The sequence below is a fragment of the Acomys minous genome (assembly GCF_964271855.1).
Source record: "Acomys minous genome assembly, chromosome: 15".
NCBI classification, from domain to species: Eukaryota; Metazoa; Chordata; class Mammalia; order Rodentia; family Muridae; genus Acomys; species Acomys minous.
The window spans coordinates 91964156-91987196 of NC_140497.1; the positions used below are offsets into that span (position 1 = coordinate 91964156).

General features: G+C 37.0%; 1 protein-coding gene across 1 annotated transcript; it reads right to left on the reverse strand.

Annotated features, from left to right (window-relative positions):
* Nucleotides 1–1427: 1427 nt before the first annotated feature.
* On the reverse strand, nucleotides 1428–21735 carry LOC311584232 (olfactory receptor 6C6-like; the record flags this gene model as incomplete). Its single annotated transcript, XM_084758333.1, has 2 exons — nucleotides 1428–2399; nucleotides 21106–21735. 2 exons carry the CDS (start codon nucleotides 21733–21735, stop codon nucleotides 1428–1430), a joined length of 1602 nt encoding a protein of 533 aa, XP_084614459.1.
* Between the last annotated feature and the right edge of the window lie 1306 nt (nucleotides 21736–23041).

Genomic DNA, 23041 nt, shown 5'->3' on the forward strand with positions numbered 1-23041 from the left:
GAGAATATTCTAACAAGAAAAAATGAAAAGTTCTGTTTAACCTACAATAAAGCATACAGCAAAAATTAATTTCCAAGCAATAGCATAACCTGATTATTATTTCTTAAACAATACTTGGGAAAGTTTAATCATAAATTTCCCCAGGCTAAAGCCATTCTGTTTACAAGATTGTTCTACTAACATAGCTTGAGCTAAATGTATTCCAATAAAGAAAAAAAAACATGACTTACTTCCACCCTCAAACCAACAGGTGTGATATCCAAGCCTAGGCTAACTACCAAGGTGTCCTCTAGTGTAAAATATCTGTAAAGAATGATGTTCCAAGCCCACCTTCTATTGCTCTCAAAGTAGATTCTAAAGAAACCTTTCTACAGGTAACAGTATGTGGCCAGGAATTATATCACAGTCTTAACATTCTTTCATGCAGAGTTTTCCTGTCTGTCCTCATGGTCAGAGTAAAAAACTCACTGTCACAATCCTTTGGCCAGGTGCCTTCTTTCAACATTCTCAGTGGGAAAAGTTTTCCCTGTATGATTTTCATTAGGGGTCAGAAATAAAGATATAAAAGATATAAAAATAAAGAAATAAAAATTACACCTAGACCATACATATATTTAAGGGCAGTGGTGATCAGCTTGGAGATCTTTGGAGCTTTGTCAAGCAAAACCTCAACAGCTGTTCTGGATGTCTAGAGATCATGATGTACAGTCAGAGGTCTCTGGGAGTTTGTCAAGCAAAGTCTCTATGACTTATATTTATGACTGTGACAGCTGAATTGCTTAGAAAATTTAAATTTATGCATACAAATTTCTTCATTCAGGGGTATAAAAGTATTTTGTTTTCTCTTTTCACAAATTATTTTTGTTTTGAGAGTCATAATTATGAAGAAATAAGAGTAATTGGCATTAAAGCCTGAAGTCAAATTTTTCTTTTTTACTTTATTTATTCATCTCACAAGGGTCACCATGGGCATGCGTCCTTTTACAAGACAAAGTTAATATTTAGATCAACTCAGATTTCCCAGTTATTTTCCACAACTATATTTCCATTAATTATAGATTAAATTCATGCTCTGTGCTTATCTCCATTTTCAGTAGTGCAAAATATTAAATTGCAAATAAAATGCTTATTGATTAATATACATGTAAATTAGTTTACTATGTCTAACAGCATTTACTTGTACAAAACATTCAATAAATAAACCTTTCATTTATGAAAGAGACATTTCTGAGCAAAGGTAGAATTGCACATTGCGGACTGAAGACACAGTTTCCTCCCAGTAATTCAGAATATCTATTCTGGAAGATGAACATAGAGGAAGTAGAAAACTTACTATGATTTAAGTAGTAAAGAAGAGAGATGTCATAGGCCACCATGGATTAGTTGATGATAATTTTCATTCTTTTCAGTCATGTCATGACAACATGCTATGTTTGCCTAAATCTTACTTCCCTGTTTCTAGAAGCACACAATCTATGAAACACATGTTTGAAAGCATCCTTCACCTGCTGGTTCCTTAGGGTGTAAATGAAAGGGTTTAGCAAAGGGGCCACAGAGGTGTTGAGCACAGCCACACCTTTGTTTAAAGCCACCCTCTCCCTGGCTGATGTTTTCATGTACATGAAGATACAACTCCCATAAGTGATGGACACAACAACCATGTGCGAGGAGCAGGTGGAAAAGGCCTTTCTCCGTTGTTGGGCTGAAGGGAACTTTAGGATGGTTTTGATGATCAGTGTGTAGGAGAGGATCACTAAGATCAAGGTGATGACAAGAGTTATTACGGCTAAGACAAAAGCCATCCATTCTATGAAACGTGTGTCTGTGCAAGACAGCTGGAGGACAGGAGAAGTGTCACATAGGAAGTGATCAACAATTTTTGAAGCACAGAAATCCAGCTTGAGTCCCAACATCAAAGGGGGAAAGATAGATAAGAACCCAGTCACCCAGCAGCTGGTGACCAGCAGGTGGCACACTCTGCTGCTCATGATGATGGGGTAGTGCAGTGGTCTGCAGATGGCCACATAGCGGTCATAGGACATGGCAGCCAGGAGGTAGAACTCAGTGATTAGTAATAGGAAGAAGAAGAATAGCTGAGTTAGACAGGCTCCGTAGGAAATTGTTTTGTCTCCAGTGACAATGCTCATCAAGAACCGTGGAATGCAGGAAGATGTGAATGCCATTTCCAAGAAGGAGAAGTTCCGGAGGAAGAAGTACATTGGAGTCTTGAGGCGAAGATCAAGAAGTGTGAGGAGGATGATCACTAAGTTCCCCATCAGGCTCAAGATGTAGTTGAAGAACATAAACAGGAAAATCAGAATCTGTAGCTGAGGGTCCTCTGTCAGTCCCAGCAGAATGAACACTATCTCCACAGACTGGTTCTTCATGTCTCCCTTACTCTATCATGTCTACAAAAAACGGTAGAGAAAGTACACACTTATGAGTTGTTTCTTTTCCATCATAGAACATTTTCTTACTCAGATGTATAATCAGTGTCTGTATACATTAAAAGATATATCTTAGAGTTTACCAATGAGCTTGTCCTCTGCATCATTGGTATGCTTGAAATAACAATCATTTCCTTTCTTTTAAAGAGTTGAGTATAACTGTTTAGTTATAGATGAAATCTTGGTCATTTAGAGGATAGGATTTCAGTTTCATTAATATTAACCTTTGGTCATCTTTCCTATACTTTATTTTAATAGATTCTTCAACTGTGTGATATTTAAAATTTTGTGGTTATATTAGATAATGCCATATATTCCCAGTAGTCACAAAATTTCTAATTTAGGAATACACATATATAAAATTTCTGAGAAAGGAAAACAACCAATACTTTAAATAAATGACAACATAATAGAAGATTCTTGCCAGGTCAGTATGGTGATGCTGTGAGTTAAGCGCTTAGAAAAATCACTGGGAAACATGAAAACATACAAGTATCAAACTGAGTCAACAGTTCAACCTACTGTCATAAGCTCTGATAGTTTTAAAATATGATTTCACCCTCATGTTCTATGATTCCTGACAAGTGTGAAAGAAGTATCCAGAGAAGGAGCCACCAACCAGGGAGCCTGCATGGAACTGACCTAGCGCTCTGTACATTTGTGTAGCTTGGTCTTCTGTGGGACTCTTAACAGTGGGAACAGGATCTGTTTCTGTTGCCTGCCTCTGGCGCCTTTCCTCCTACTGGGTTGCCTTGTCCAGCCTTAAAAGGGAGGAGATGTCTATTCTTACTGGACCTTGATATGCCATGGCTGGTTGATATTCACGGGAGGCCTGCTCTTTCCGGAGGAAAAGTGGAGAAGGAGTGGATAGGGGTCGGAAGAGGAGAGGAGACAGGGAGGGAATGGGAGGAAAGGAGGAAGGGCAAACTGTAGTCTGGTTGTAAGCAAAAACAAACAATCCCCCAAATGCTTTATATTTCTAAAGTATCTTGACTCAGCATTAAACCAGAATTTATAGTTCTATAAATATCACGATTTTCAAGTGAATAAATATAGTAATATATGTAAAGTTTGAAAATCCAGATGTTTTGTTTAATGCAAAGAAATGAAGATAGCTTGTAATTTCCTCCTAATTAATTCATAAAGCAGGATCTAATGACCCACAAATAATAATACGTATTTTGAATTTAATATTTATCCACAGAAACAATCTTTGCACTTATCAATATCTAGAACTTGTTTACTGGGTCTATTGTAATCATTCCAACAAATATGAAACTAACAGATTCCTGGTGAGCTTTTTTTAAATGACTGACTATATTGTCTTCCCAATATTTCCACATAACAAGTGGGTGAATTTAATTGTTTTTCTTAGAAGAATTGGAAATGGTGCATTTTTGGTGACATTCCAGATACCACTTCTCTTCCAATACAGTTTCATTAGGAGCAGTTTGGTAAAGCTGTCCCTGACAGTAACATAGAATATTTTCATGGTTTTAAAATAGATAAACACTACTAACATTTGCTAACAATTTGGTAGAAATGGGAAAATACATGTGTTACAGAATAGTATGAAAAACACAAAATGAAGAGAGAGAGAGAGACGTGATCATAGAGGCACCCACATTTATTTTTCCCTTTTATGTGAAGGAATTCAAAAAAATTAAAATTAAAAATATGAAAGATAATTTATGATGTAAGGATATGATATGGTCTATACTTTAAAAACAGATCTTTGCTTTTTCCTTGTGTACATACAATGCCATGAATATGTTTTTCAAGTGTTCGTGAGCAGAAGGAAAAATATTACAAAGAAAGAAACTATCAAGCAACTTTTAGCACATAGTGTGTCATAGGAACGAAGTCAGAACAAATGTTGGATAGTATACATCACATTATTAGAATAGTCACAAAGCAATTATCTTTTGCCTATTAAGAAAATATTCATCATTTCACAGACTTTTTATTTAGTATTTATATTTACATCATGTTACCAAGTAAGATCAAAGTAAAAGTGTATTCTAGTTTGCAGCAAGAGGCTAACTAGGAAATTTTGTTTCCAGAAGTCTTAATTTTAAAATTATTCTGTTTTATAAATTTTAGTTAGAATTAAAATTTAAATTTTAATTAATAAATTGCATATTTAGTTAGAATTTATTTTATGGAACATTACTTTTATAAAATTTTAGTAAGATTTCTAGGGAAAAATTTATCAGGTGATTTTTTAAAAAAATCATCATAATGAAAAATTTTAAGCCATTTAAAGTAGAAAATGTATAAGATCATGTGTTCTGAACTGATGATAAACTAAAATTATTCACAACTTATGAAGTATAAGTTATTCTTTAGAAAACGGTACAGAGACAAAAATAAAACTATAAAGAATCAAAAGTTATTCAGAGACAAATGTCCTCCCTTTTGTCACTTATAGGAAATTATAGGAGGAGATAATGTGAGCACTTGGACTGATAAATAATTTGTAAAGGAACTGGAGACTTGAGACAGTTCACTCTGGGCAGCGGAAGCAGCTGAGATTAAAACAAACAAACAAACAAACAAAAACGACAACAAAAAGCCCTTAGTATACCAAACCTATGTTGCTGTGAAAAAAACATTCAGCATCCTGGTATTTATTCAGCTCTGATATAAGGATAAAACATTGTAAAGTTTTCTGAGACCATTATCATGCTCTCAAAGGTTCTTCCGGATACTTGTAAAACAACAGGATACATAATGATTTCATTTATAAATTCTGTGCCACTGACAACACTGATATCAGTGTCTAATCTTGTAATACTTTAGAATTTTCTCATTTGAAGCTTCTGCCTCGCTCTGCTTCAACAATTACATATACCACACATTTCCCCAGGATACAGCAGAGGATAACAACACAAACAACACATTACGAGATATGACTCACAGGCCAAGAAATGTAATGGGTTGAGTTGTGTTGGATATTAAGAATATCACACAAGAATTAAAAATATTCTGTAATGTTGAACTAGTTTTGCATCTTACTTATAATTAGTTTCCATTATATCTTTATAGGTCAATATAAACACATATTAAAACATTTACCATGTATTAGTTTGAAAGCTTTTCTCAGTTGTGTATCTTGATTCTGGTAAATGTGTGTTTCCAAATTTCAGCCATTATCCTGGTACACAAAAGGTATGGTTGGACTATTCCTATGACCTTCATTCTAACCCAAAACACATGACTGACTTTCACGTTATCTTAGCGATAACATCTTCAGCTATCTTACTGCTTGCTAGGAAGCTGCATGAAATTACCATTTCTGTCACTCGCTACACACAACTCACTCATCTGAAGTACTGTAAACCTGTTTAAGTGTGACGTGCAGCACTATATGAAAATTCCCTGTCTCTGACGTAATGGAGGATCTGTGCCTCTGTGTCCTATAGGAAAGAGTCTAAGTTCAACAAACCCTCAGGGTAACTGCAAATGAAGACCATCATTTATTTCCTAAGGGACTGCCAAATTTAGACACAGAGATACTTTCTACAGAAATAAAAATATATACGCAAATGTTTTCTTTTGAAAAATACGCTTGCAGATAATTTGTTATAGTTTGATGTTTCATTATTTATCACCTATGCATATTTTGAAATTATGGTGTCCCAGCTCTGGATTTAGAGCTGAACATATGAAGAATTTTTTTTAGTGAATTTCAAAAGTGATAATATGATATGGGAAAAGATAACCCATTGTAGGCCAATCAAATTTAAGCTACATCTTACAAATACTCTGTTTTCTTTTGGCTTATAGAATCACTTCTCCTCATTTTTATATAATCATTTCCCTCTTTTCCACATGTGAAAAATATACATGGCATGTGTCTTTAAAGACTGATTTCATATTTTTATCTGCTCATATACACATATACATGTTTTCTCAATGTATTTGCCTGTTGACAGTCACTTAGGTGGTATTCGTGATGTAGATACTTTGTATAGTGCCCAAATATTCTGTTATCTCTTGTATAGTTCTGGATGCACTTAGATATATACTTTGGATAGATTTATCTGGTAATTATTATTATTTTCTTTCTAGTTATTTTCAGATGCTTCTATACTTATTTCTGATCCCCATAATGAATGTAATAATTTACATCCATACTAGCAATGTATCAGAGATCCTTCTCCCTACATCCTTACCTGTATACATTATTTTTATATGTAAGATTTTAATTTGTACTGCTATAAAAATTTCCTGATAGACCAAAGATAATAAAGGATAAAATCACCTCAGTGAGTAAATGATGTAATATCTTAGCCTCTAAAACAACAAGATAAAAAAAAGTAAAAAAAATATTATAAGACATAGACATAGGTAAGGACCTCTGAATAGGACTCTGGTTACATAGGAAAAAGGCCCCAAATTCACAGATGGAACAGTATAAGATTAAAAGGCTTGTGTACAGTCAAGAAAACTGCTACTTTAATTAAGAGGCAGTCTACAGGATGAGACACAGTCTTTGCAAATGACACATCCCACTGAGTTCTTATATTTAAAAAGCACAAAGTGATAAAAAATATAAATGTTCAAAAACTAAACAGCTCATAAAATGTATAAAAGTTCAGCAAATCAGGAATATAAATCTATTAATATTTTAAAAGGTGATGAGCATCCTTGAACAAGATAGAAATTCAAAATAAGAGTGGCTATTATCAAGAAAACAAATGATGGCAAAAATGCAGGAAATGCTGAAAACTGTGTAACTCCTGAAATGGTTAACATCATATTAAATGCAAAAACCCCCACAACATCCAAGTGTTGTGGTTTCTCAAGGAGCTAAACATGGAACTATGTATGATTCATATGTAGCATGCCTTGTTGTATGATTCATATGTAGCACGCCTTGTTGTATGATGATTCATATGTAGCACGCCTTGTTGTATACCACAGTGTTACCATAGAGATACTTGCTAATCACTATTGTTGCTCTATTTGTAATAGTTAGTTATTCATAAACTAATAAATAAATAATGGCAATGTGAATTATACACAAAATGGAATTTTATTCATGTATAAAGAAAATTAAAATGATGGAATTTGCATGAAAGTAAATGAAACTGGAAGATATTTTGCTAAATGAGGTAACCCAGCCTCAGAACGCCTACGAACTACAATCATGCCTGGCCCTGGAATCCTGCCCCGCTGCCTGGGGCTTGTGAGATCAGGATTCTTAGAGTATAACCTACAAGTCTACTAACACAACATAATCCCTAACTGTACGCTAAATATTTTTCTCATACCCACAGACAAGAAGGTTACAACTGTTTTGTGTTTTGTCAGTGTGAGTTGCTTGCATTACCTGGGTGTAGTGCTTCTGTGGGTGAGGTGGAATGGCCAGTCAGAAACTAAGCAGTTCATCACTGCTTGGGCCAGTTTCCTCATGCAAGATGAGGGAATTCCTAATAGATCAAAGAGCCAGAGACACACCCACTCCCACTTTCAGGAGTCCCATAAAGCCACAAAGCTAACAGCCATAATACATATACACATATATGGGTGCAGACCTATAAAGGCTCCTTGGATACTGGATAGCTCAGAGACATATGGTAGAACCAAACACTTTTAGAAAAAAATTAATGAAATGATTTCTAATGATAAGTCTGCTGTACTTGTCCAGTTGTCGTCAGAGAGGATTTTTCTGGCAGCTTATGGTAGTAGATCCAGAGACACACAGACTAGACGAGAGAGAGAGAGAGAGAGAGAGAGAGAGAGAGAGAGAGAGAGAGAGAGAGAGAGAGAGAGAGAGAGAGTTTAAAGTGTATGTGTGTGTGTGTGTGTGTGTGTGTGTGTGTGTGTGTGTGTTTGTGTGTGTATGCCTGCACTGCAGGCAGATAAGGGATGCTGACTTTCAAATGGCCCTTACTTTAGATAGCTAAATAATACCTCATTGTATAAATGGACCACACTTTATTTATATATTTTTCTGTTGGGAAACATGGAGTTTTGCTTCAGTTTCTGGCTACTATGAGCAGAGTTGCAATGAACATGGTTGAGTAAGTGTCTCTGTGTAAGATGAAGTACTCTCTGGGTATATGATCAGGAGTGACTTGAGGAAGGCCTATTCCCAGCTTCCATAGGCACATCCACACTGATTTCCACAATAGCTACATAAATTTTCACTCCCACCAACAGTGGATGTTACTTTACTCTACACCCTCACCAGCATAGCTATCATTTGTTTTATTGACCTTGGCCATTCTGATTGGTGTAAGATGAAATATCAAAGTAGTTGTGGTTTGCATTTATCCGATGAGTGGGAATGTTGAACATTTATAAATGTTTCTTTGCAATTTGAGTTTCCTCTTTTGAGAATTCTCAGCTTATATCCTAACAGTTTATTTATTTATTTTGCTTTATTTTATTTATTTAATCATGTAAAATAAATTCTTCTCTCATCCTGACCACAGTTTCTCCTCGTTCCACTCCTCCTTGCTCCTCTTCACCTCCCGGCTCCCTCATATCCACTTCCTCTCCTTTTATTTTCAGAAAAGACCAGGCCTCCAAAAGACAGCAACCAAACAGGATAAAACAGGGTACGAGGCAAAAACCCTCATATTGAGGATGGACAAGGCAACCTAATAGGAGGAAGAGTCCCAAGAGCCAATAAACAAACAAACAAACAAAACAAAATAAAAAGAACCAAACAGATACATGCCTTCTCCTATTGTTAGGAGTCCTACAAAAACATCAAGCTAACAGATGCAGCACATATGTAGAGGACATGAGGCAGACATATACGGACCCCTAGGGACAGGACAACCCAGAGACATATGGAAGAACCAAGTACCACTGGTTAAAAAAAATCAAAGAAATGTCCTCTGCTGTATATGCCCAGTTGTCATCAATCAGAGAGACTTCCTTTGGCAGCATATGAGAGTGGGTACAGAGACCCATATCAAGACATTAACGAGAGAGAGAGAGAGAGAGAGAGAGAGACTCTAAACTGGAGATATGAATTTGGGTTTTCCCTCTCAAATCTCAGAGAACCCTGAGTAAGAAAGAGAGGAATGTTTGTTGGTGTCAGAGGGGATGGAAGACATGGCCCACTGAATCAATTGAACTGGGCTCATATAGGCTCACAGAAACTGCACATCATTTTAAAATTGGGTTGTTTTCTTGACGGGAAGGGTTTTTTTTTGTACATTTTTATTTATTTAGGACATTAGCCTTCTATTATATGTGTAGTTGACAAAATTATTTTCCTTTTTTGGTAGGTTACTGCTTTTTTCTGAACAGTACCGTGATAGGCCAAAATCAGAGAAACTTCCTGCAGCATAAGGGGGGCAAATACAGAGACTCACAGCCAGAAATTTTGCAGCATGAGAGATCTCAGAACACGTAGCCCCAAAGAGGTTGTTGCCATGAAATCTCTTTCCTGTAGTCTCAGTGAACCCTCTGGAAGAAGCAGAAAGAATGTAAGATCCACTGGGCGATGAAAGACATTATGAAAAACAGTCTTCTAAACAGCTATATGAACTCACTGCAAATGAGTCAGCATGCACAAGGCCTGTAAGCTTCTGCACTGGATGGGGTCCTAGAACTGAAAACTATATACATGAGAAGTGTGTGCATGTCCTCGTCCCTAACCCACAAGCTGTCTCCAATGGATATTCATTCTCAAATGAAAATTTAGTTTCCTCCAAAGTATCTCACTGGAAAAGAAAACTACTCTTAAGGGTAGGCCCCATGCCCAGGAGTAGATGGTTCAACAGGAAACAAACTTAACATCATTTTGGGAGGTTCTTTTCCGCATAATGTTGTGTGGTAGGGCTTTGCTTTCCTTCTCTTTTTTTTCTTAAATTTAATTTACACACACACAAACACACACACACACACACACACACACACAAACACACACTACACACACATATACACACACACCACACACACAAACACACACTACACACACACACAAACACACGAACTACGGACACACACACATCACACACACACACATACACACACACCACACACACACATACACACACACCACACACACACACAAACACACACACCACACACACATACACACACACACCACACACACACACACACACACACACAAACACACACACACACAAACACACACACACGTACACACACATACACACACACCACACACACACACACAGACACACACACACACACACGCTAACCCTGAAAACACACATTCAAGTAGCATTACACAGATAGAATGGTTATATTTACACCCTCTGCACATGATGAAAAGATGAAGGTTTTTCCGGATCTGGCATTTCAGTGTTACCTCCTTTGAACACTTATCTAAGTAGTGGTTTATTATTTTTAGTACCTTAAGCAGTCTGGAAATCCATATATAAATTGAAAAATTGAATTTTCTACATTTGAAAATTCGCTTTTTAATTAAATTTTTTATTTTTTTTTCTTTTTCTTTTTGGTGTGGCCTCAGGCTCCTTTGCCTGCTTTTTATTCATAGTTGCTGCATGAAAAGAATCTTGACTTTACTATATAATCTGAACTTTATAGCTTCTTTTCTTTTCTTTTCTTTTTTTCTCCTTTATTAATTTATTCTTGTTACATCTCAATGGTTATCCCATCCCTTGTATCCTCCCATTCTTCCCTCCCTCCCATTTTCCCCTTATTCCCCTCCCCTATGACTGTTCCTGAGGGGGATTACCTCCCCCTGTATATGTTCATAGGGTATCAAGTCTCTTCTTGGTAACCTGCTGTCCTTCCTCTGAGTCCCACCAGGTCTCCCCCTCCAGGGGACATGGTCAAAGGTGAGGCACCAGAGTATGTGAGAAAGTAGTATCCCACTCTCCACTCTACTGTGGGGAATGTTCTGTCCATTGGCTAGATCTGGGTAGGGGTTTAAGGTTTACCGCCTGTATTGTCCTTGGCTGGTGCCTTAGTTTGAGCGGGACCCCTGGGCCCAAATCTGCCTATCATAATGTTCTACTTGTAGGCTTCTAGGACCCTCTGGGTCCTTCTACTTTGCCATTCTCCCATGCTTCTCTCATCTAGAGTCCCAATAGGATGTCATCCACTCTGTCTCAGTTTCCTGGTAAGTGAAGGCTTTCGTGGGACATGCCCCTTGGGCTAATATGCAGATATAAGTGAGTATATACCATTTGAGTCTTTCTGCTTCTGGGTTAACTCACTCATTATGATCATTTCTAGCTCAATCCATTTATCCACAAATTTCGGGAATTCCTTGTTTTTAATAGCTGAGTAGTATTCCATAGTGTATATGTACCACAGTTTCTTTATCCATTCTTCTACTGATGGACACTTTTATGTAGTGATTTGACTATGTTTTCTTTATCCTAGCTCCTCCCAGCTCCTTTCCAACCTCCTCAATACCCACCTTTATGTTCTCTCACTCAGAAGACAGGGGAAGGAAAATAATTCCACTATGACAAAATAACTAAAGAAAAAATAAAGCACACAAAAATCATGAAGTCTCCTCTGTGTGGGCAGGAGAGACAGCATTTTCTAACTTGGCCAAAAGATCACGTGTGGACACTGGGTTTAATTACAAACATATTAGGAGTTTGTCTGGAGAGTGATGGTGGGACTAGGATTTAAGGGAGCTGGAAGAAATGGCAGTGGATAACTTGTGCCTTGAAAGCAGAAGGGAGACTGCCTGTGTGAAGAAAAGGATCTGGGGAGAGTTTGGGAGAGCAGTGGGGAAAATTTTAGAGAAAAGAATAATTCCATGTGTAAATAAGAGTGTCATAATGAAGGCCATGGCTTTGTAGGCTTATTTCAAAATTAATAAAAATAATGTGTTGTAGAGGTTGTGCTGTTATTTATTTATATATATTTATTTTTAATTAGATATATTTTAATTTTTACATGTACACATGCATAAACTACCTATAGCAAGAAGAAACATGATGCAATCAGGAAGTATATAAATGTTAGTGTTTTGGTCATTTATATTTGACAGCCTTAAAGAAAACATCTTTCCTATCTTTGTGGGTATAAAATTCCGAATGTAAATCAATCTCAATCACATCTTATCATTATGAGCTTAAAACATATATCTAGACCTAAAAACGTTTAGCTCCTAAATAACTAAGCTTCATTGTCAAACTAATCTACCTGGTCTTCAACTCCATCAGAGACTTGAGAAGGAATAAACTTGATTACCAGAGTTTTCCAGGAGTGCAGGTTAGTAGCTTTTCAGATGAGAAGTTGACAGAGACAGTTTGCTACCGGAATAGTCACCCAAAACTCTTTATAATGCTGGGACTTCTTCTTCAGCCTACTGGCCCAATATATCTGACAGACATATTTGTGAGGCATGAACTATTGAGGACTTGCTTACCCTGTCTTGGCAGAGTTTGGCCATGGACTCTGCCTGCATCCAAGCTTGCCCTTTTTTAGGCAGAATTCTGTCTGTGGTAGAAAGGAGGACAATTTTTCCCAGTGGCTTTTTTGCCATGTTTGAAGCTATCTCATCATCCTTTTTGAGGTAGGCTGGGTATTGCCAGGAGTTAACCTGTCTTATTGTCAGTGAATCTTTAAAATAATAAAGACATTTTAAAATGCCATATTCTGCATGTCTCTGAGGGTTTTGAAGACCTTATCTAACTCTCCTACCTTATCTTCCTATAGAATCATATCTATCTGCCGCACCCAAGATGTCTATTCTGATGATATAGACTATTAATTGACATGACCATGATTTGATCAGCTAACAATTAACTTGTATAACTTATTTAACCTAAGCAGCCTGCAATAGCACTTTCAAAATGTTGGAAGTAAACCTTGAGTTATATGGGTACAATACCTCATAGTAGAGTAGAAATGTGTGTGTGTGTGTGTGTGTGTGTGTGTGTGTGTGTGTGTGTGTGTGTGTGTGTGTATAGTGTGTGTGAAGAATAAACTTACATTTTAATTCAATATCATTGTATCTAGAAATAAAATTATTTTGCATCTATATATGAGATTCTATACCAGTGAATTAAGAATAAACTTCTGAGTGACAATTGAGCCAGTAAGTTAAGGAGTAGATTCACTAACCTACTTTTTGTTCTATCTTCCCTATATATTTCTATCTTCCCCCACTCTTACTTTTCAACCCCTATTTCCAAACCTAAGAATGTAAGATTAAGGAAAACAGAGACTAACTTTGTTTTCTTTTAAATAAGAGCAATAATAAATTGTAAACAACTTTCATTGATGATAACCCTCTATATCCTATGAAAGCAACCAAAATTCTACCCAATCCCCCTTAAAGGATATGGAGCATCCTTCTATTAAGGTTTGTTCTGGCTGATTATGGACAAATAACACCCTAGCAAGGGGCCCAAATAAAATTGGGGAAATGATTTGAAAAGCTAGCAATCACATATGTGGTCCAGTTTCTAAATGTTGAGAAATTCCAGGCTTAATTAGCACCGTGTGTGGGAGAGTCTGAAATACTGGACCAATTAGGATGGATGGATTTTTTTTGAAAGTGTCCTAAGAGCTGTCTTGTTCTGATGAGGAACAGCAATTAAAGCACTGCGTGCGGGAAACTGAAGGATACAGGATGTCAGTGTCCAGCATACTGAGAGGAATGCATCCTGTACGGTCTGATCCAATGTAAGTGTCCAGTTCTGAAAGCATGTAATTTCTCATAAGCATTATACAGTCCTATAATTATAAGTGTCTAAGGTGTGCATGATGAACAGAACAATTAAGGCTGTTTTTCTGCTCTTTGTATGAGCAGAAAATAAAGACATCTGTAAATCTTCATCCATGCCATATGAAGAACGGCATCTAACAGTAAGTCATAGGGGTACTTTAGCCAACAAGAAGCACTGTCTATGCCTAGACATTCATGTCTCAGCCAGTCTCAGAGCTAGTCCCATATTGTGGGGTTAGCAATATGTTACCTGCTTGTTCTGCAGTTTAAATTAGTCACATCCTGATTGTATCCCCCTCCCTTATTCCCTCTCATCTCCTCTCTCTCCCTCCCTTAGTCTGCAAAAAATGAAATCCCTCTTACCCTAACATCTGGCCAGAGCCTATCAAGTCTTATCTATACTACCTGTAACCTCCTCCTCTGTAGCCTGGTAAGGCTGTCTTGCCAGGGGGAAGTGATCTAAGTTTGGTGGCCAGAGTGCACGTCTGAAGTAGTCCCTACTCTTAACATGAAGGATCCACAAGGAGACTGTGCTACTACATCTGAGCAGTGGATCTAGGTCCACTTCATACATGGTCCTTGGTTGATGTTTCAGTCTCTGTGTTGTGGTGTAGTTATTCTGTATTATGTGGCCAGTATCTGCTTATGAGTGAGTATATACCATGCCTGTCTTCCTGGGTCTGGGTTACCACACTCAGGATGATCTTTTCCAGTTCCATCCATTTGCCTGCAAATTTCAAGATTTCCTTTTTTTTGATTAGCTGAATAGTATTCCATTGTGTAAATGTGCCCCAAATTCTTTATCCATTCTTTGCTTGAGGGACATCTAGGTTGTTTTCATATTCTGGGTATTAAGAATAAAGCTGCTATGAACATAGTTGAGTAAATATCCTTGTTGTACGGTGAAGCATCATTCAGGTATATTCCCAGGAGTGGTATGGCTGGTTCCTGAGGTAGAATTACTCACAATTTCCTGAGGAAACACCAGAGTAATTTCCAAGGTAGTTGTACAAGTGAAGAAGTGTTCTCCTTTCTCCACATCCTCGGTAGCATGCACTGTCCCATAGCTTTTTATCTTACCCATTGGGTACAAGCAAGATGGAGTATCAGATTCACTTTGAGTTGCATTTCCCTGATGACTAGGACATGCTGAACATTTTATAAAATCTTATTTTATTAATTTATTCATATTACATCTCAATGGTTATCCTATCGCTTGTATCCTCCCATTCCTCCCTCCCTCCCATTTTCCCCTTACTCCCCTCACCTATGACTGTGACTACTACAGCTGATAAACACCTTCACATTAGACAACGAACATTTTTAAAGTACTTCTCAGCCATTCAATATTGCTTTGTTGAGAATTCTCTGTTTAGTTCTGTACCACATTTTAAAATTGGATTCTTTGGTTTGGTGGTGTTTAACTTCTTGAGTTCTTTATATATTTTGGGTATTACCCCTTTGTCAGATGTAGGGTTGGTGAAGATCTTTTCACAGTCAGTAGGCTGTAATTTTGTTCTTCTGACAGTGTCCTTTGCCTTACAGACACTTTTCCATCTCATAAGGTCCTATTTATTAATGGTTGATCTTAGGGTCTAAGCTGTTGGTGTTCTGTTCAGGAAGTTGTCTCCCATGCTGATGAGTTCAAATCTCTTCCCCACTTTTTCTTCTAACAGGTTTAGTGTCTCTGGTTTTATGTTTAGGGTTTAATCCATTGGAATTCAGGGTTGTGCAGGGTGATAGATATGGATCTATTTGTATTTTTCTACATGTAGTCATCCAGTTAGACCAGCACCATTTGTTGAAGATGCTATCTTTTTTCCATTGTATGGATTTGGCTTCTTTGTCAAAACTCAAGTGTCCATGGGTATGTGAGTTTAAATCTGGGTCTTAAATTGGATACCATTGATCATCCAGCTGTTTGAACAAGAATGTGGTCAATTTTGGAGAAGGTTCCATGAGGTGCTGAAAAGAAGGCATATTCTTTGTGTTTGGGTGAAATGTTCTGTAGCTATCAGTTAGGTCCATTTGTTTCATGATATCTCTATTTCTGTCTGGGTTATCTGTCTATTGGTGAGAGAAAGGTGTTGTAATCTCCCACTATTAATGTGTGGGTTTCAATGTGTGGCTTAAGCTTTAGTAACGATTCTTTTACAAATATGGGTGTCTCTGCATTTGTGGCATAGATGTTCAGAATTGAGACATCATATTGGTATATTTTTCCTTTGATGAGGATGTAATGACCTTCCCCATCTCTTTTTATTAGTGTTGGTTGAAAGTCTATTTTATCCGATAATAAAATGGCTACTCCAACTTGTTTCTTGGGTCTTTTTGCTTGGAGTACAGTTTTCCAACTCTTTACTCTGAGGTAATATCTATCTTTATTTCTGAGGTGTATTTCTTGTATTCAGCAGAATTATGGATCCTGTTTTCACATCCATTCTGTCAGTCTGTGTCTTTTTCCTGTGGAGTTGAGTCAATTGATGTTAAGAGATATTAATGACCAATGGTTGTCAGTTCCTTTTGTTTCAATGTTGGTGGTGGTAGAGTGTGTGTATTTCTGTGTTTTCGATTTATGAATATAGAGTTACTTATTTCAAGTGTTTTCCTGGGTGTAGTTGACCTTCTTGAGTTGGAGTTTTCCTTCTAGTACCTCCTGTAGGGCTGAACTTATGGTTAATGCTGATTAAACTTGGATTTTTCATGGAATATCTTGTTTTCTCCGTCTGTGGTGATTGACAGTTTTGCTGGGTATAGTAGTCTTGGCTGGCTTCTGTGGTTTCTTAATGTTTGCATGACTTCTGTCCAGGCCCTTCTGGCTTTTATAGTCTATGTTGATAAATCAGGTATAATTCTGATGACTTTTTTCTCTTGTAGCTTTTAACATTCTTTCTTTGTTTTGTACATTTAATGTTTGATTATTATGTGATGAGAGGATTTTCTTTTCTGGTCAAATCTGTTTGGAGTTCTGTAGGCTTCTTGTATGTTTTGGGGGGCTTTTATTTCTTTTGGTTTGGGAAGTTTTCTTCTATGATTTTATTGAAAATGTTTTCTGGGCCTTGGAGATTGGAGTCTTCTCCTTCTATTACTACTATTCTTAGATTTGGTCTTTTTATAGCTTCCTAGATTTCTTGGGTGTTTGTTTTAGGAACTTTTTAGTTTTAACATTTTCTTTGATTGATGTATTTATAACTTTGATTGTATCTTCCACACTTGAGATTCTCTCTTCCATTTCTTGTATTCGGTTGGCATGGCTTGTGTCTGTTATTCCTGTTCTCCTCTCTATGTTTTCCCACACTAAGATTGCCTCAGTTTGTGTTTTCTTTTTTGCTTCTAATTTCTTCTTTAGGTCTTGAATATCTTGTTCATTTCTTTCTCCTATTTGCTTGAATTTTCTTATAATTCTTTATATATTTATTAAATTCCTTTATCTCTTTGGATATATTTTTCCTGTAATTCTTTATAGGATTGATTCAAGTCCCTCCTCTGTTTGAATATATTTCCTGTGTTTCTTTGAGTGATTTATTTTCCTCTTACAAAGCTTCCATCATTTTCATTAACTCAGATGTAAAGTCTTCTTCTTATGATTCTTGGGTGTTCATATCTCCAGGCCTTGCTGTGTTAAGATCTCTGGATTCTGGTGTTGTTATATGACTCTGAGTTTTGTTGCTCATCTTCTTGTGTTGTCTTCTAGTCATCTCATTGTCTCTGGTGTTAGCAGACCTAGAGGCTCCTCAGTGAGGTCACTCTCTGAGTCCCACCTTGGCCATGCAGGTTGGGAGCAAGTAAAGAGAGCTCCAAGGCAAAGGTTATTTGCTAGGGTTCCCCAGAGGCCTCCTCAGCATGTTGGACGGTGGGTGTTAGAGCCTGAAACCAGCTCAGCTCACCTGGGTTCCCTGATTGTACCCCAGTTGGGTCAGGCTGGAGAGGAGTGGGCTGATATATTTCCAAGCCCAAAGCTGCTCAGGTGCCCTACAGTCATTTTTGAGATGTCAGGGCTCTGTCTGTCTGCTGTATTCCAGATGGGCTAGGTCAGAAAGCCACTGGTGGTTGGAGAGAGACTGGATCTCAATGCTGCTCAGGGTAGCCTACACCCTCTTCCTTTGTGTGCCCTCTGGGCCTCTCTACCACAGCAAAGTGATCAAATTGAAGGCACTAGAGTTCACATCAAAGGAAGCCTTTGTCTCCCACCTCAAATGGGGACAAAGAGCTGTCTATCACTATATCTTAACAGGAGTTCTAGGTCCTCAACATGCATTGTCCTTGGTGCATCTGTTTGTGCAGCCCCCCAATTTTCCCTCCCACCCCCATCCAGATCCCCCTGCCTTGATGGTCTCCATGTGGAGCTCCTGACCCCTCCAGGTCCTTCCATCCATCTCTCAGCATTCTCCCAGAGTCTAGCTGTGAGTATTAGCATCTGTTCCAATCCCCCACTGGGTGGAGCTTCCACAGAGGACATCTATGCTGGGCTAACGTTCACTTATAAGTGAGTATATATCATGTGTGTCTTTCTGGGTCTGGGTTACCTCACTCAGGATGATCTTTTCTAGTTCCTTCCAATTGCTTATTTCAAGATTTCCTTGTTTTTAATAGTTGAATAGTATTCCATTGTGTAAACGTACCACAATTTCTTCATTCATTCTTTGGTTGAGGGACATCTCAGTTGTTTCCAGATTATGGATATTAAGAATAAAGTGTCTGAATATATAGTTGAGCAAATGTCCTTGTTGAATGGTGGAGCATCGTTTAGGTACATGCCCAGGAGTAGTATAGCTGGGTCTTGATGTAAAGCTAGTCCAGACTTTCTGAGAAGGCTCCAGATTTATTTCAAAAGTGGTTGTACAAGTGAGGGAGTGGTGTTCTTTCTCCACATCCTTGCCAGCATGTGCTGTCACTTGAGATTGTGATCTTAGCCACTCTGTCATGTGTAAGGTGGAATTTCAGAGTCATTTTGATTTGCATTTCCCTAATGACTAAGGATTTGAGTAGTTCTTTAAGTATTTCTCAGCCATTCAATATTCTTCTGTTGAATTCTCTGTTTAGCCCTGTACCCCATTTTTTAATTGGATTATTTGTTTTGTTGGTATTTAATTTCTTGAGTTCTTTATATATTTTGGATATTAGCCTTTTGTCAGATGTAGGGGTGGTGAAGATCGTTTTGTTCTGTTGATAGCGTTCTTTGCCTAACAGAAACTTTTTAGTGTCATGAGGTTCCATTTATTAATTGTTGATATTAAAACCTGAGCTGTTGGTATTCTGTTTAGGAAGTTGTCTCCTGTGCCAATGAGTTCCAAGCTCTTCTCTACTTTTTCACCTTACAGATTTAGTGTGTCTGATTTTATGTTGAGGTCTTTAATCAACTGGACTTTAGTTTTGTGCAGGGTGATAAATATGGACCTATTTGCATTTTCCTGCATGTAGACAGTTAGTTATACCAGAAGGATTTGCTGAAGATGGTATCTTTTGTCAATTGTACGGCTTTGGCATCTTTGTCAAACATCAAGCTAAATTTTATAAGGGATAGAGAAATAAGTCTAGTTTTTATCTTTTACAATTAGATGTACCACTAGCAGGTTAAGGAGCCTGTTTTTTTCTATACCATGTGTTTATGACACTTTGTCACATGGACGTAGCTGTTTGTATTTATATTATTTTATTCATTTTTTTGCTTTTATGTTAATAGCATTCATCATGCTTTTGCCACTAAGGATTTGAAGTATAAATTTAAATTATCTATTAAGAAACTTGAGCACTGTTCTTTATTCTGTCAAGATTAATTTGTGTGTGTTGAATATTTGGTGATTTTATGTGAACTTTTGTGTGGTTCTTCTGCTCTTATGAAGAATTTCATCGGTGTTTTGATTGCAATTGTACCAAATTTATGTCTTTTTTCAGATAATATGGTCACTTTCACAGTTTAAGTTGTTCAAGTTAAAAAACATGGGATTGTTTTGAATATTTTAGTATCTTATATTACTCTTCTCCAGTGTCAACTTTTGCTATACATGTCTAATCTTGTTAGTTTTTGTAGTTACTTTGTTAAAAAAAACTATTAAAAATGCAATTGTTTACATGATTTCTTATTAAACATATTGTTTTATCTGAAAGGCTGCCTATTTAAATTAACATCTTCTGCTATTTTCCTAGATTTGATCATCATCTAAAATATTTTGGTGGCATAATTAGCATTTTTAAGTATAGAATACAATTACATAGAACTAGAAAAATTTCTCTGCTTTTTCTATTTGTACCCATTTCGTTTCTATCTCTTTATTTAGTGCTGTAAGAATTCAACCCCAATGTTGAACAATAATGAGGATGGTAAATAGAAATGTCTTGTTCTTGATATCAGAGGAACATTTTCAGCATCACTTAGCATAATTTTTACTGTGTGTCTGTAAAATAAATATATATTATATATACTCTTTATTCTTAATTTTAAAATAATTTTAATTATAAAAGACGTAAAAGTTTGTCAAAAGTATTTTCCCTCATTTATTAAGACAACCATATGATTTTTATCCTTGATTTAATTCATGAATTCATGTGATATTTTGTGTATGTAAAACCCCTTTTCTTCTGTACAATGAAGTCAGTGCAAAATACACCTAATTTTTAAATATTTTATTAAATGTAGTTTTCTAGAAATTTATTAAGAAGCCCTACTTTTATCTTCATCAGAAGAATTGACCTATGGTTCATTGTGTCTTTATCCAGTTTTGGAATTAGCATATCTGTGGCTCCGTAGATTAGTTTAATCCTTCAAAAAATAGAAGTCAGTTGCATATGGGGGAACATGAGGCAAGAGGATGACTACAAGTCTGAGGACTGCTTGAAGTTAAATTAGGAATTCAAGGCCAGCCTGGATTACACCGCAGGGCTCTTTCTAAAAAGAACTTATAAGGAGATTCTAGAGGCTACTGATTTGAACACTTAAGAAATATCCTTTTTTTCCCTTGGTTCCCTACCTTGGATTTATAATATCCCATAAGAGAACATTACTAGTGCCAAGGTGATCAGGAGAATAATGGTGGCAAAAATGAAATTGACCAGTTGCATGGACCTTGTGTCCTTGCAGCAAAGCTTCAGGATGGGGGAGTAGTCGCAAGCAAAGTGCTCAATAACAGTCCCACAGAATTCCAAGTCCAGACCAAAAATGACTCCAGGACAGATTGCCAACAAAGCTACGAAATAGCAGGTGCCAAACAGCAATGAACAGACTCTGGTGTTCATGATGGTCGTATAATGAAGAGGTTTACAGATGACCACATAGCGGTCATAGGACATGACAGCTAGCAAGAAAAACTGTGCTATCCCAAACACAAGTGCAGCAAACAACTGGGTGAGGCAAGCCCCCACAGAAATAGTTTTATCCATGGTCACTATGCTGACCAGGAACCTAGGGACGCACGTAGATGTCAGTGAGATTTCTAAGAAGGAAAACTTCTGGAGGAAGTAATACATGGGTGTTTTGAGGTGGGAATCCAACATGGTGAGAAGGATGATGGTAAGATTTCCAGTGACGCTCAGCAGATATGCTATAAGTAGGAAAACGAAGATTACAACTTGCCACTTTGGGTTTTCTGTCAATCCCAGAAGAATGAAAGTTGTCACCAATGTATGGTTTCTCATGTCTATGTGTCTTCTAGATCCTTGCAGGCTGGCATAAAAGAATAATTGACAGGTTCTGTTTTGTAAAGATTTGAAGGTGATATGAAGAATCCTGCAAGGCAAAGAAAATGAAGAAGCTTTTGTTCTCTTCTAAGTTTCCACATTTGCTCATCTGTCAGAACTATGAGCATAGCAGCACTTATCTAACTGCATTTTCCAGATACCCATTTCCAACTATTTTCAGTTTTTTTATACTTAGAAATGTTCTTTCTTATTTTCTGTGAGAAGTATTTGCACATGTCCCTTTTCCCTCATATTTTGAAAATAGAACTCCCACTCCTATCAAATCCCAAAAAATATTTTAATCTAGTTTGAGTGATACATTTTTTAAATAAAATTCTTCATTTCCACAAACCAAGAATTTTCTGAATGTTCTTATTAATATATTTCAATCATGTTTTTCCCTCCTCCAATTCCTTCCCACTTCTCTACTCATTCAACTTTACGCTCATTTTCTACAAAACCCTATACAAAAGCACAAACACAAAACCAAAAAAAAAAAAAACACAAAAAGAAAAAAAGTTACTAAAACAAAACAAAATGAAACCAGAAAGCTTCAGAGAAACTATGTCACTTGTTTTGTGTTGGCTGAATATGTTTAGGCATTCGGCCACCCTGGATTGTGGTTGATATACTCAGTAAGACTCCATTGTAGAAATCTGCTTTTCCCTTTGCCAGTGCATATCAATGGCAAATAGTTTCCTGGTTGGTAATGGACCTCATGGTCACTCCATCCCTAAGAGCTGGGCTTCCACCCGACCTGAACCAACACTGGTGTTGTGCTTGCGGCCACGGTGTCTTTCAGCTTGGGCATCAGTTCTGCTGCATCTGGAAGACACTGTTTTCTTGGAAGCATCAGTTCCCTGTGACTCTTACACCCTTTCCGCCTTCTCTTCTGCAGAGCTCCCTGAGCCTTGAGGGGAGGGGCTTGATTTTTTTGAGACAGAATTTCACTATGTTTCCCAGGCTGGTCAGGACTCACTATGTGATCCAAGAAGTCCCTTTTTAAGAAATATAATATTAATTATAAATAAATAAAAACAAGATTAATATTATTTTATTATCTAGAAATAGACCAAATAAAATTTAATTACCATAAGAAATTAAAATTCATTATAGAAGTATTTAAGAAACGGAGAGTGAGATAAGTGTTTAGTTACTTTGGGTACTTGTCAGTGGAGTTGAAGGCCAGTATCACTCGGAATTTCTGAAGTCTGCATGGATGTGCTCTTAGATAAAATTGGTATATGTTTGATTTTAAAATGTT